General features: G+C 33.2%; 1 protein-coding gene across 1 annotated transcript in view; it reads right to left on the bottom strand.

The window, feature by feature from the left end:
* LOC127723468 (protein PHTF2-like) overlaps nucleotides 1–12407 on the bottom strand; it is a 43888-nt gene extending 31481 nt beyond the window's left edge. The window contains exons 1-6 of the mRNA XM_052230120.1: nucleotides 12306–12407; nucleotides 6762–6989; nucleotides 4898–4954; nucleotides 3494–3563; nucleotides 1873–1969; nucleotides 1258–1372 (exon numbers count right to left, since the gene is read on the bottom strand). Coding sequence (XP_052086080.1) covers nucleotides 1258–1372; nucleotides 1873–1969; nucleotides 3494–3563; nucleotides 4898–4954; nucleotides 6762–6803 — 381 coding nt within the window. The 5' untranslated portion in view covers nucleotides 6804–6989; nucleotides 12306–12407. The remainder of the gene's footprint in view (nucleotides 1–1257; nucleotides 1373–1872; nucleotides 1970–3493; nucleotides 3564–4897; nucleotides 4955–6761; nucleotides 6990–12305) is intronic.
* Nucleotides 12408–15635: the final 3228 nt, after the last annotated feature.

Raw genomic sequence — 15635 nt, 5'->3', positions numbered from 1 at the left:
ATAAAATATAAAAATATGTCAAACGTCAATTAAATGAATTTGTAGTTAAAAATTACTTTTTTATTGCATGGCCACACAATGTTCATGCATGATGTTTGCTTTAAACCAGATGTGTTAGATGTGTTGAATGGCCATGTCTGCAGTCTTGATGAAAAAAGTAAAAAAACTCATACAAAATGTGAACTTGACCAAATTTTTATGACCGCAAGGCCAGATCTGCAGGCATTACCAAAAAAAATAAATATCTTAATAGAAATTTTTATGAACTGTTTTTTTTTTAATTCCAAGGGCTGAAATTTTACCAAAAGTCATTCAACCACATTGAAACCTATACTAGGTCTGTAAGTAATCATAATACACCTATGTACCCAAAAATAGACTCCAGACCTGCAGGCATTACAATAACAAATTTCGGACAAATGCTGTGATCTAGACATACTTGGTCAACTGGAAAGAAATGCAAACTTAATATGTTTGTCTGGAATAAATGAAGATGAACTCTGAAATACTAAAGCATAAAGCTCCCTTGTTTGTATCAGGAAAAAAAAGTTGGAACTGGTTGTCTATTCAATATATAGTATTTTTTTTAAGTCACATAATAGTTACTTACGAAGAGGACATTGTCCTAATATATGAACTGCCCAAGGGACAGTAGTATTAACTGCATCATTGATAATGCTTTATCCTGAGGAGAGGGCATTATCAATGTTGTAGTCAATACTACTGTCTAGAGAATACAGTCTATCTATAATGATAATACCCTTTCATTGGGAGCTATTTTGTTTATTCATTGAAGAAAGTAAATATCTAAAGACAAAAAGGGAAGTAACTCAAAACTGAAATCACTAGTTTTCATGATACTGCCTGATGACTTTTTATAAAATGACAAATGACTATGCCTACACCATTTTGTACACCAATAATAAGTTGAATTAAAAAAAAAGTCTAATAAGATTTTTTTTTAAATGAAATAAACCATACTATTGTCTTATGAAGATCCGTCTTGTATTATAACTGAATCAATCTGATTAAATACAGAACCTGTGTCCAAGCTTTGCTAACAATGCAAGGATCTGTTAACACTCCATTTTACTTTCTATTCTGGTAATTATTACATCAGCCAATGGAATTAAACCTTCAATTTTTGAAGGTGCATATTACTCAGACAAAACCAGAGGATCTCGAAAGGCCTTGTAAGCAGAGCTTAAGACACATAATCTGTATTCTAATCAGATTGATAACTGAATAAAGACTTACATCTTGAGCTAACTTAGCACCCACATTCTGACAAAACACAACAGTTGTCAATAATTGTAATGTATACAGGATCAACAGGAAGGCAAAAAACCTTTTGGATGTCTGCTGTAACCACCTAAAGGAAGAAAAAACTCAATAGTTGTCATTGCTTTCAGTATAAAAGAACAAAAAATATCTTAAGGTTGGTGCTCACATCTATTATGAAAAGCTGCCAGAAGTTTACCAGTATATCAAGAATTTTTACAATTCTTGATTAATTGCCTTTTCCACATGCTAAATGATAATAAATAACAGATTTATGACACAATAAGATTTTCAAATTCAAGGAGCCAAACAAATGCCCATATCATACCTCCACCTTTGCTTTCAATTACTGTAAACCATCAACTTTTAGCAACTGATTTATACTCTTTGGCACGTAGAAATTAACTTTAATATAAGTTGTCATGAATATGGCAAACTTTAATCTTTTCTTATACGAATGAAGTTAAAGACTTGCAAAAGATAAATCACTGCAAAATTGGCAAGAATAAATTAAGGGTGAAAAAGTATCTGCAAAAAATAATTTGGTTAGCAGTATACAATAATCTTATTGGGGATTCTTTATTTGCTTACCATTTATAATGAAAGGGAAAGAACAATACACGACTTATAGCTTTGTGTGCTATGTACGTCCATGATACCTGTGGCTTGGCTCTCGTAAATGTGGAACCTAAAATATAAATTTATTTTATGTATCTATCGTAAAGGCATCTTATCCATCCTGAAGCTAATTTATAATGTAAAATGAACAGTGTTATATATAGATATAGGAAGATGTGGTACGAGTGCCAATGAGACAACTCTCCATCCAAGTTACAATTTATAAAAGTAAACCATTATAGGTCAAGGTACAGCCTTCAACACGGAGCCTTGGCTCACACCGAACAGCAAGCTATAAAGGGCCCCAAAAAATGACTAGTGTAAAACCATTCAAACGGGAAAACCAACGGTCTAATCTATATAAAAAACCGAGAAACGAGAAACACTTATGAACCACATCAACAAACGACAACTACTGTATGTTAGATAGTCCATTCAAGTGCCATGTTCCATAAAAAGCCCATCTGACAGAAACAAATTCACTACATGTAATGCAATATTCCATTTTACCAAAATAAAAAAAACATGTGCTTTTTACACTTGAGGATCTCCCTTGTTTTCATGTGCTCACTTGATACTTGCAATGGTATTAATATGAATGTATCAGAATGCAAATCACTTATTGTGAACATGTATTAGGTGACATCTCCTTATACACTGGAATTAGTATAGGTTTACTATTTTAAGAATAAATTTCTATTACAACAGTAACAGTCATTACAGAGATACATTAATTTTTTACTTTTACCTTATCCTGTTCTTTAAAGATATTTAACAGAAAAATAGCTTTATAACAAGAATGTGTCCATAGTACACGGATGCCCTACTCGCACTATCATTTTCTATGTTCAGTGGACTGTGAAATTGGGGTCAAAACTCTTAATTTGGCATTAAAATTAGAAAGATCATATCATAGGGAACATGTGTACTAAGTTTCAAGTTGATTGGACTTCAACTTCATCAAAAACTTTAACCATAAGCTGGACAGATGGACGGACGAATGGACGCACAGACCGAAAAACATAATGCCCCTCTACTATCGTAAGTGGGGCATAAAAATTAACAATGATATGTTCGATAAAGATAAAAATAGAAACGTATGAAAGAATGACTGAATTACCAAATAAATAGAAGTGATGGAAAATTAATATCGAAATAGCATATTTTCTACCATTTCTACAAATTATTTTCATTTACTCCCTCTCAAAATTATTTGAATAATTGATGTAACTATAAACTTTTTAAAGTCATATGAAACCAGTTTTTGGTAATTATAATGGTTGAGGAAATTATTGAAAAAAATGGATGAATACTGGTATTTACTAAAGTAAGTCCTCTGCGCACGCTTTTTACATTTATTAGGAATCCATATCGAATAATGGACAAACAGATTTCATTCCTTGATCATGTTGATGTTTGTTCAAAAACATTGGCTGTTTATTGACTTTTTGTTTTTGTTTTGTGAAAGTTTAGTGATCGTGACCTTGATTAACAATGGTGAGCACATGTATAAGTGATACGATCGAGCAATGCTTATATTTTTTTATATTTTCCATGCATTCCCATTAGTAACTGTACTCAACCAGTATATTACCTCTAATTAAATCAACATCTATGAACTCAGTTTTGGCTCTTACTGATCTTCTTGGAGCATTTCTGATACCCTGAGAAGAAAAAACGCATACAATAAAAATCATGTGACGACTGTAAGAAAACAGTTTGGAATATTTGTTCTTGTTGCTGTTGTCTTTTTGTCAATATTTTCAAGATCAAAGATAGAATTGCAATGCGTTTTTTTTTTCTGTCATGTATTTTAGCTTAAGGTTAAAGAGAGACAGCACAGATCTTCACTGTACGTAAATATCTTCTTGCATTGTCTTGTGTCTATTTCTTTTCACTAAATATGTACATGTGATGAATGAATGATAAGTTTCCAACAGGTATACTGAACTAGTGTCATTAGGTCATGAGGCAACTGATTAGTGGTACATGCATTAAAATTCACAAGGGAATCCATTATTGCATGATTTTTTTTTAAAATAAAATTAACCCAAAGGCATGCTCCTTAAAAATCATTTGAAATTATTTCCTTTTTTTAATCTACTGGTTTGAACAGGGAATTTCTATATTTATATTCTGACATGTCATGAAAGCTACATGTGCATAAATTTATCTATCTCCTGGTCAATTAACTGACAATTCACAGATAAAGCATGTTTAAATTTGTCATTTAATGTTATGGATCATAGTTTGACTCTAAAATTATATTTTGACACGTTACTAATTACTTTACTTAAATTAAACAGCTGCTACCTTGTTATGCAGAGCTGGCCACTATATTACGTTATAATTGTAAATAACGGTCCTGGTGTTTTGTAGTGATATATCAACAACAAGTCAAACTGTGAGCTACTGCTCACTGATGATACCCCCGCCCGAATACTCATGATACTTGACGGTAAACATGAAGTTGTTGAGTGATGAATCTGAAAATGCATCACACGGTATAGCTGACTTATATAAACCCTGAAACCAAATTTCAGAAATCCTTGTAATGTACATGTAGTTCCTGTGAAAGATGCGATGAAAAATATTCATGGGACAGACTGACTGACGGATGGACGCACAGACAGACAGAGGTTAAACAGTATACCACCACTTTTTTAAAGCGGGGGTATAAATATAGTTTTTTTCACAAGAAAGAGTACACTACCACTATATATCATGAACACTAGTACTTTAGTTATCAAGTCAATACAAAAACCACACTCTGCCACTGTGACATATAAGACCAAGAATAACAGAATCATTAAGACTTGCAAATGACTTGCCACTGCAACAAATGTATTGCCAAACTAAGTTGACCTTCCCTAGCTAAGCAATAAACATTTCATTTGTCTAAAAAGCAGAATAATTCCCAAACACGAGACACCGAGTCAAACTCTCCTCCATATGTATAACCTGTCTGTATTTAATACATTCAATATTTTATACTTACCCTTAAAACTTTACGATCTACACTCTGTTCCCACAATTGTTTATCATGAAGACCAATCTAAAATGAAAACAGTATATACCAATTACATGTGTACTATATCTAAACTCAATCAATGTAATTATCATTTATTTCCAATCTTTTTAAACTACAAAATGTATTATTGAGGATAAAAATGCCTGTGCTTCATTTCCTCTCTCTATCAATCTGGTATGACTGTACGACAAATCAGTGTTCTCCCTAGATATTTCATATAGCATCCTGGTAAACAGGGAAATTTGAAATTCCATCTTGTTTCTAAAAATATAGCATCACATTACCATGATGCTAAAAGGCCCTGGGGAGAACACTGCAAATACAAAGTTTTAAACCGTTAAAGTTGTATTTTCTTTGCACATTCAAATCAACAACTTGTTATTCTTATTTTACCAAACTTATCCTTACAATTTTGAAAAAAATACAGACTGTGGTACAGATATTGATGATGAATGAAAACAGTTGCAAGGGCCTCTCTAGTGCTAATCTACTTAGAAAATAAGAGAATAAGTAGAAGATTGTATGTCAAACACTTCACCGATACCCTCAATAAGTTTTCTTTCAACTTATTGTTTTTAGTACTACTTTTCTTTTTCCTTATAAATTGTGGTTCAAAGTTAATAATACAAGTTCCTAAATAAATCAAAAGTGATACATGAAAACAATTTATCTCACCAGGTGTAGTTTTGTTGTATGGTCCTAATGTGCAAAGAAATCGTAAGAAGTAAATTTGTCAACATTGAACATTGCAGTATCATGCACGTAACTCGTATGAGTGCTTTGAGACAGGGTGTCTTTTTTTAATAGCATGTATAACAAATCTTTCATTACCTATTGTAAGCTTAACAGAATACTGTTAGCAATGATTAGAATATTGTAGTTTTTCTTTTTTTAGCAATTTCCTACAATATGCTTTCTTTAAGTTTGGTTATTAATGCATCTTTGATTGTCATTTTGCATAATGAGGTTTAAAATTCATGAAGTTATTGAATCAGAACAAATCTTACTACATGGCTGATCATTTCAGTGATTCAGTTGGACTTTAGGAGTTTTGGGTCAATTTCAATTAAAAAAAAAATCAGGACAAACTTGAAGCAGTTAAATAAATTTTCAAATTCCTTCCAAGCATTTAGAGAGATACATGAGATATAGGTAGGGAAATGTCATGTGACCTGTGTATAGCTGAATCACTGCAATGTATCAAAAATAAGGCTGGAATAATACATGCATTTGAACCACATCCACAAATAACAATGAATAATATATTGATCTGAACATGTCAAGTCTTTTGTTTTTTTTTTTTGAACATAACTCAGGTGGTAAGTTTTTACACTTGAATTGTTTTACATTTGTCATTTCAGGTCTTTTTACAGATTACTATGTCGTATGGGTTTCGCTCATTGTTGAAGGACGTATGGTGACCTATAGTTGTTTAGTTAACTTCTATGTCATTTAGTCTGTGGTTGAGAGTTGTCTCATTGGCAATCAAACCACATCTTCTTTTTTTTATATTATATACCTTTTTCTGATACCATGCTACAGAGTCATGAATTTGGTCCATTCCTTGATGGACCCCTTTTTTAGAAAGTCTTCATCTATCTGAACATGTCAGGTTTTTTTGTTTATTGTTTTGAACATAAATCAGGCTGTTAGTTTTTATGCTTGAATTGTTTTACATTTGTCATTTAGGGGCTTTTTATAGCTTACTCTATGGTATGGGTTTTGCTCATTTTTGAAGTCCCTATAGTTGTTAACTGCTATGTCATTTAGTCTCTGGTGGAGAGTTGTCTCATTGGCAATCAAACTACATCTTTTTTTATTTATTATATACCTTTTTCTGATACCATGCTACAGAGTCATGAATTTGGTCCATTCCTTGATGGACCCCTTTTTAGAAAGTCTTGCTTCAAGTTGTCTTGTCTAGATGGTCTCCAAATATGATGCTATGTATCTTCCTTTATTTCAAATAAAATTACACGTGAAACAATATACAGGTTACATGATTTATATAGTTGTTCTCTTAATTGTCTGATAGGACGTCCATTAAGTCATCCTGAATCTGAAATGTAATAAAAATAATTATCAACAATATTTTCTCACCAGTATTAGAAGAGAGGCAAAAGATACCAAAGGGACATCTAAACTCATGATCACTAAGTCGAAAAACAAACCGACAACGCCATTGCCAAAAAAAAAGAAACAGACAAACAACAGCACACAAAACACAACATAGAAAACTGGAGACTGAGCAACATGAACCCCACCAAAAACTGGGGTGATCTCAGGTGCTCAGGAATGGTATTACTAAGCAGATTGTCAATAGACATATCTAAGAGGTTTAACAAAATATGTCCATTGACAATTGTTTATCATGAAAACAGTTTTTTATGGGTTGGACAGGTTAGACACATTTACTCCCCAAATAGGAAACAATTTTTATCATGCTTATTAATAATTATTTTGAAGTTAAAAAGCCTTTTCATCTTTTGGAATAGTTGCTGCCATTTTCATGAAAGACCTCATTTCAACAAACATGACAAAGTTCAAATATAAAACAGTGTAAACTGTGGATTCAAAATAAAAAAAAAATTAACACTGGAAAAATATCCCTCACTGGAGCAGTTGAGGAAAAGTTACTATTATGGAAGCTATATCCCCCCATGTCCAACAAGCTTTGACGTAGAAAACTTCTAAATTTTTATAATAAAAAAATAACATGTCACATGGTGTGAATTGGAAATTGTCATCAAAAAAATATTACCACATCTTCTTACTTTTATCATGTTTATAATGAATGCAACATGAATTTTAGTCAGACGATGCTGGCTGGTAATTTCATTTGTTGATTCATTTAATATTCTGTTTACAAAATTATTAAGAGGGCAGACAAATCATAAACAAATAGGCTAAGGGACAAATTTGGCATTGTGAATTACATACAAGTTTTTAGCCAAACATATACCATGTCTTGTGCGAACAGAAAGGTTTATGAGGTCTTTTTAAGTGACCAATTCATTCACATGCAGGGATGATTCCACTATATAGTTTAGGGCCGCTTAGCAGCCCTAAATTCGGCCAGCGGTCCAAAAAAAATATTTGTAAATATAAATTCCCAATTCAAGAAAATAAAATAAAAATCGATATTTCCGGAAAAGTTTCCGTCTCCGATTTAGGCAACCATAATTTTTCATAGTTCGTCGTCAAAATGTTTTAAAATCCGGATAAGAATGCTGACTATGATCGCATTTTGTTAACAACGATTTAATTATGTCAACATGTGGTAAACAATTTTAGCAGTCGGATTCAATTGATTAAAATCTTATGGGAGTATTTGATCTGGTAAAAGCAGATCGCCATGCAGGTTTGTCAAAATGGGTGTCAAAGCAGACCTCGGCAGAGAGAAAAGTCAAATTTTTATATAACATTGATGACTAAATTGTAATGGGCACCGATCTCGCAAAAGCAGATCGCCCAGCAGAGCGGGTTATATAATTTGATGAAAAGTTGTTTTGTAAAAGAAATTATTTTAAAAGACAAAAGTTTGAGTGTTTTTGAAAATAATGTTGATGATAGACCATTCATGAAATACGATGTCATTATGGAACTGTTTCAAAAGTTATGAAAATGATCCAAATAATTTTTAAGTTCACTGGTTCAATGGCTTTAAATATCTTATCAATTAAGTATAAAAACTTTTGTAATTGCTTTTCTGAATTCGACAATTGGCCAGTTCAATTTTAAATCAATTTGAATCAAGGTAATTTATAAAGATGACCTGTCATGCCTGTTGAAAAAATACCCAATGGTCGATTTTTTTCAGTGGTTTATGTTAGCTGATATATATGTTTTTGTAATAGGCCTAGGTTACCATAGCTAAGATGATAGTGCATCATGTGCAATGATATTCATGTATTACAACTTTCCTGGTCTCAATCCAATAACTATCAAGCGGTCTGGTAATCATATCTCTGAGAATCATATATACCATAGCCCATCCAGAATTATTCAAAATGTTACAACTTCTTAAAACAGTCATGACAGTGTACAGGGGAAACTTAATATACATTTCCGTCTTAAATTTTATGCATAAAAAATTCCCAATTCTGATAAAAATTCCCAATTTGATGTTCAAGGGACCCATTTGAAAACGCCTAGAATCATCCCTGACATGATTAAGCAACTGTATACATTTGTACATAATACAGTCAGGGATATAACTCTATAGGGTTATTAGAGAAAAATAACATACATTTGTTATTGTGGACTAAAAAATCAAAGAACGGTGATCAGATATGTATGTTACATGTTTTAAATGGGGCACTATACATCCTTTGTTTTGTTAAAATGTATACAAGTTCTATTGATATTATTATTGTCTTTATGTATACTAAACATGCTAAACTATAGAAAGATATAACTCTTCATAGTTTGCCAATCATGCTTAGTACACCTATGTTATTACAGAAAAAATATGCCTGTAATACATGTAACTAAAGGGTGTTATTACAGCTTCTCTACATCACTTCAAAGCCTTTGCTCAGACATACATCATGCTTAATCACAATGTATTTTAATTTATTGTAAGAAATACTGATCAGAGCATGTAACGAGGTTCTGCACAAGCTTCCCAGTAATTCCCAAGTGTCTCATATAATAAGTTACATGCCTTTAATAACTAAGCCTTGTTATTACAGCTAAGTTTATCCCTTAAAAGCCTTGTCTCATTGATTTACCATTGTTGATGAAAAATGTATTAATTCGAAAATTAATTATCAATGCTATGTATTTAGTTTCTGTGCAAAGCTTTCAAGAATTCCCATGTGCCCACTAAAAATGAAAATATTTATGATTTATTCAACAAATAACAAACATGTGTAACACTACAGATTTAGAAAATTTAAGGAATAAAGAGTAGACAACTCATGAAAGTATCTGTAATAACACATGCAAGATATTTTCTCTAATAACCCTATAGAGTTATATCCCTGACTGGTATTGAGAAAAAACAAGGTGCTGATTTGCAATGCAAAACATTTTGGCCATGTTTAAGGATGTTAAAACCAATTAAACCATACTCGGTAAAGTCATTTCAGCCAAGAATTTTTATTATAAATATTATAATTCAGTGAGTCCAAGCCATTCATTAGGAGGCGGTACACGGTACTTTTACCCTCCTATGCTATTGATAAGTACCGCCTGAATTCAGAAATTTTTATATAAGATGTTCATTGAATATATAGAAAAGTACCACCTTCAAATAGGAATGTACCAGTCAATATGAACATAATGAAACCCCTTACATGCATTGTACAGTATAATTGTGTCTAGGAACAGACATGAACCATAGATATAATAGCCATAGATAAAGTACTCAGAATATATCACACTGAGCCCCATGTAGTTTCCTTTGAAATATCAAACGCACGGCACGGCGCGAAGTGGCCTGTGATGTAGATGATATCTGCCGACATCCTCCCAATAGACTAATTTCTTATCATAATTATATTTAAATTATCGGGCACGTGTCCTATCAGCTGATAATTAATATGCGTTACCTGTCTCAAGTAAAAATATGCCGTGAGGCGGTAGCAATGAAAAGCGTCTGGTTGTAAAAATTGTTCGGATTGTAATTTATTTGGAGAAAATCGGTCAACAAATAAAAAGGTTATGCTGTTGTTGAAATAATAAAATAGAGAAATTATGGAAAATGGACTTAACAGGCACGTAAAATTAAATTGCCATAGCACTTGCATCGGTTGCACTCGGGAAATAAGACCTGTATGATTGACAAGAGGAGACATATCAACTACTGATGGTATACGTGGTTAAGAGGTCGAACCTGGTCGAATTTTTCTATGGCGAGTTAAAGACAATTCTTTTTTATCGAGATTCAAAACAGTATAATCACATTTTAGACCAGAAAAACGAAATTATTATATAGAACACAAAAAAAGTGTTGAAACTTTCTGTCGTAACGGTAACACGAAGTTTTTGAAAAATAAAGAGAAAAATAAATGAATACATTATAAATTTTAAAACGCCGTTTGGTGAAGAAAACGTAAGTGGTAGACATACTGAATACATTAAATAATTGGGAAATAGCACAATTATCATGTCTCTGATTTTTTTTCTTTTATATATATATTACTTTTCCGCTTACATTTTTGTTGTTGCTTGTTTTGCAATTAAATAGCGGATGGTTTAATCTGATTGTCGATTTCATTTTTGAAGTAAACAATATATATCCTTCTTAGAATTGTGTTAGCGGTGTTATTCGTACTATAAATACGGCTATATAACCCTCCGTAAGTCTGCCCGTTTAGTTGTCAACGTACTTTTTGTGTACTTTATTTTTATAACTTCTTTGGTTTGGTATGAAACTAGTTGTGTATTTTCTATTACTGTGATTTATTATATGATCGTTGATTTCACAACGTTTGGTGGAAAATATTTGATGAATATTCAGGACTTATAAGAACAATGTAATTATACATCTATCACCTTGACTTGTATTTTAAGCACGTAATATAAACATTCCAAAAAAAATGATGTACCGGAAGATAACGATAACTACCGAACTTGTCCGAAGAATGACATATTACTCTCCCGATTCACAATTTATTAGATATCGATAGACGGCAATTGCCAATGAAGGCTAATTAACACCAAGCGTGACATGTATATAATAAGAGGGTGATAAAATTTCGGCAAATATCATCTGCTTTTGATGTGGGTTCAGTACTTTATCTATGGCTATTATATCTATGCATGAACAAATGTAAAAACACATAATTCATTAATCATGCAATTATATTTACGATCAAGAATTACTTATAAATAAAATCACATTATTTGAAAATAAATCTAGGAAATCTTAGAATATCACCAACTTACTTTTAATAATATCAAAACAACACTTCTTCAGCAACATTTGATAGTCACAATGCTTATGTTAATATGTCACAGTAAGAACTGATTGTTCGATGACATTGTTTACTGATTGACCTCGGGTCAACAGGTGTAATTCATTCATATGATAAAAATTAACTCAGATACATTTTGGTGTACTGTCTACTGAGAATAACAAAAACGAAATGCAGATAATTTTAACTCCATCAGCCATGTTAAAGAGTTATGTTATATATTTGAATACGGTCTAACTGGAGAGCTTTTTTAATACATCTTTTTACTGTTAAGATAATGTGTATGCTTTATTTCATATAGCTTTGAGAAGTCATACAATTGCATGTGTGTGTGGACAAAACAATCAAATCAGCAGCTGATTTTATGTACCGTTGTACGTGTTGCAGACACTTCATAAAATTAACAGTAATTTCTTATCTCAAGATTTTAGTTATACATATGTGCAAGTTACCTCTTTGAACAATACTTTCAATTAAAATTGTAAAGAAATATTCATATAATCATCTTATAAGACAACAACAGAGTCCTCAAATGAAGAAATGAACTTGACATTTTTGTTTGACTATGTGTACCTCTTTCACAGAAGAACTCCGAAAACAATTTTGGCGGGAGTTTTAAAATGCTATCAGAAACTCAAAAAACGCACTTAGGAGGGTGGTAATGGGGGTACCTTCATGACGAATAACGGTAAAAAATCTTGCCAAATGACGTTAACGGTAATTTTTGGTGCATGACGATAAAATGAAGACTTTCTTCAAGACGATAAAAAAATCGACAGATTTTGACGAATCACGTTAATTTTTCCCCAAAAATAACGGTAACGATAATTATTTGAGACCTCTGACGAATCACGATAAGGATATGTTGACGAATCACGGTAAAATGTTAACCAATTTGACGCTAACGGTAGCCGAAAATGTCCATTTGACGCCTGACGCATGATACCCTCACTTAGGGAACACCATTTGATTTCCGAAGGGGTTTAATAACAAGAAGGGAAATAATAGGATATTTTAAATAAAAATGACAGCAAATAACTATTTTCATTGTTTGATGTGCTTTTTTGCTAAACTGATAAAAATCTGATATATATAAACGATATGAAGATGTGGTATGATTGCCAATGAGACAACTCTCCGCAGGAGACCAAATGACACAGAAATCAACAACTATAGGTCACCATACACGGCCTTCAACAATGAGTAAAACCTATACCACAAAGTCAGCTATAAAAGGCCCCGAAATGACAAATGTTAAACAATTCCAACGAGAACACTAACGGCCTGATTTATGTACAAAATAATGAACGAAAAAAAATTAGGATATATGTATATATATATGTTATCAAAGACATATTATATGTGTTGACTTATTGTGGCTTTTCTGAAATAAAAACCTTATTCCAGGACACGTGTTCCGTATATCTAAGGAAAATCAGTAAACGGCAACGTCTGCAAGACCTGTTTATTCAGTTAAAAATGGTTATCTTGACAACTTGTGGACAGGGGTACTAGTTTAAACAGAGACATATCTACATATACATTGTACGTTGAACTGTCAATCTTGACCAATACTCAACGCTTTCGGTGGGCGCAAGAAAAAGAGTAATTTTATAAGATAAAACCAAAAATATATAAAGCAAGTACTAGTATAAAGTATGCAGCCAGGGTTTTCGATATCATAAACTAGTCAAAACATTTACTAAATTTTATCATCGGTATATAAGGACATCATTCGTAAATATAACTCAACATGCAGACATCTTATACGTTCGGGTATTTTACATCCAATCTTTTATGGTAATATTCTTTACAAAGCACAAAAATGTCAGTATTCACCTCAAAAGCTAACAAAACCTTTAAACAGACTTATTAAAAAGGGATATAGTTACGATACCGTTGTGCGGTCATTAAAGATTGCATATTTTGGCTTTAATATTGATTCACTTATATGGTCTTTGCATCGGAATTAACACATTTATTCTAAAACCAGTTGGCATGACACGGGTTAATTATGTTCTTTTCATATATTTCATGACAGTATAATACTAAACCCTTAACAGGAGGGATTGTGCCTAATATTCATATGATGAAAACATAATCTTTCAATCAGTTTAATTGAGGTCTGGAGCTGTCATATCAGTAACTGCTAGTAGTCTGTTGTTATTTATGTATTAATGTCATTTTGTTTATTCTCTTTTGTTTCCTATTCTGACATCGGACTCGGACTCCTCTTATACTGAGTTTTACTGTGCATACTGTTGTGCGTTTGTTTTTTTCTACATTGGCTAGAGGTATAGGGGAGGGATGAGATCTCAAAAAAACATGTTTAACCCCGCCGCATTTTTGCGCCTGTCCCAAGTCAGGAGCCTCTGGCCTTTGTTAGTCTTGTATTAATTTTAATTTTAGTTTCCTGTGTATAATTTGGAGTTTAGTATGACGTCCATTATCACTGAACTAGTATACTTATTTGTTTAGGGGCCAGCTGAAGGACTCCTCCGGGTGCGGGAGTTTCTCGCTGCATTGAAGACCCATTGGTGGCCTTCGGCTTTTGTCTGCTCTATGGTCGGGTTGTTGTCTCTTTGACACATTCCCCATTTCCATTCTCAATTTTAGGTATGATAGGAAAAAAATAAAATAAAGTAAAATAATAAAGAAAGGGTGTACCCATTTGCTTTTCGTTCATCTTGCCTGAACCAATCCGGCTTCCGTGACGGTACCAGGGAAATAATCCCCGCCGGCACAGCTCCAGTCCATCATTTGACTTACTTGGCAAGTGGGGGACTGAACAGACTAGAACGAGAGTGTTGAAAGCTCCCTCTCGAAGGATACCAAGGAGGGATCCTCAGCTACTGTTGCTGGTAAAACGTTCAAGACGGTCACTTTTCTTGGGAAAAAAACTGTGTTTGAAGCCATTACTTAGTTGAATATTGCCGGAACTTCTTGGTATGTGATGATCTTGTTCTTGATGACATTGGTGTTAGGTAAGTGTCGCATGGTATATCCACAAGATCATTAACCACTTTGTAGAGTAATGTTAGTTGTAATTTCACCCAGAGGCGGATTTAGAGGGTTTTCCAGGGGGCCGGGCCCCCCCTTTGTTGGAAAAATTTGGTTGATTATATAGGGAATCACTGAAGCATGACTTGAGCGGGCCCCCTCTTAGGCAGTCAGTGCCCCCACCCCCTCCTTATGAAAATTTCTGGATCCGCCACTGTCACCCTTCTGTTTTCCAATGATTCCCAGTCAAGTTCTTCCAACATGTTGCCCTCACTACTGGTGTTCCTATAGCGATTGGTGGCATAACGGGCTGCACGACGGTGGACCATTTCAACCTTTTTCACCTGCTCTTTTTGGTATGGGTTCCATAATGTTGCACAGTAGTCTAAGTTGGATCTGACCATTGCAACATAGGCATTTGTCTTAGTTTCACTGTTAGATGTTCTTAGGTTGCGTTTTAGAAATCCTAGCATGATGTTTGCTTTTTTGGTCACTCTATCGATGTGTTATTTCCAGGACAGGTCTGTTTCAATGTCAACTCTAAGGTACTTGGTACGTCTTGATCTTTCCAGCACTTGTCCCTTAAGCGTGTATGAGTGTTTTATTGGTGAGCGTTATCTGGTGGTAGTTTGTACACTGTACTTCTGTGGGTGAAAGTCCATGCCCAGGTTTTTTCCCATTCTGCAAGTTTGTAGAGATCTTCGTGTAGTATTTTTGTAGCAGCAGATGTTATTGTTCTGTATACTATACAATCGTCTTCAAATAGTCGTGTGTTGGATGTT

Source organism: Mytilus californianus, unplaced genomic scaffold (genome assembly GCF_021869535.1).
Source record: "Mytilus californianus isolate M0D057914Y unplaced genomic scaffold, xbMytCali1.0.p SCAF_13, whole genome shotgun sequence".
NCBI lineage: Eukaryota > Metazoa > Mollusca > Bivalvia > Mytilida > Mytilidae > Mytilus > Mytilus californianus.
Note: the sequence above shows the minus strand (reverse complement) of the source record. Positions and strands in the feature narration are given on the sequence as shown.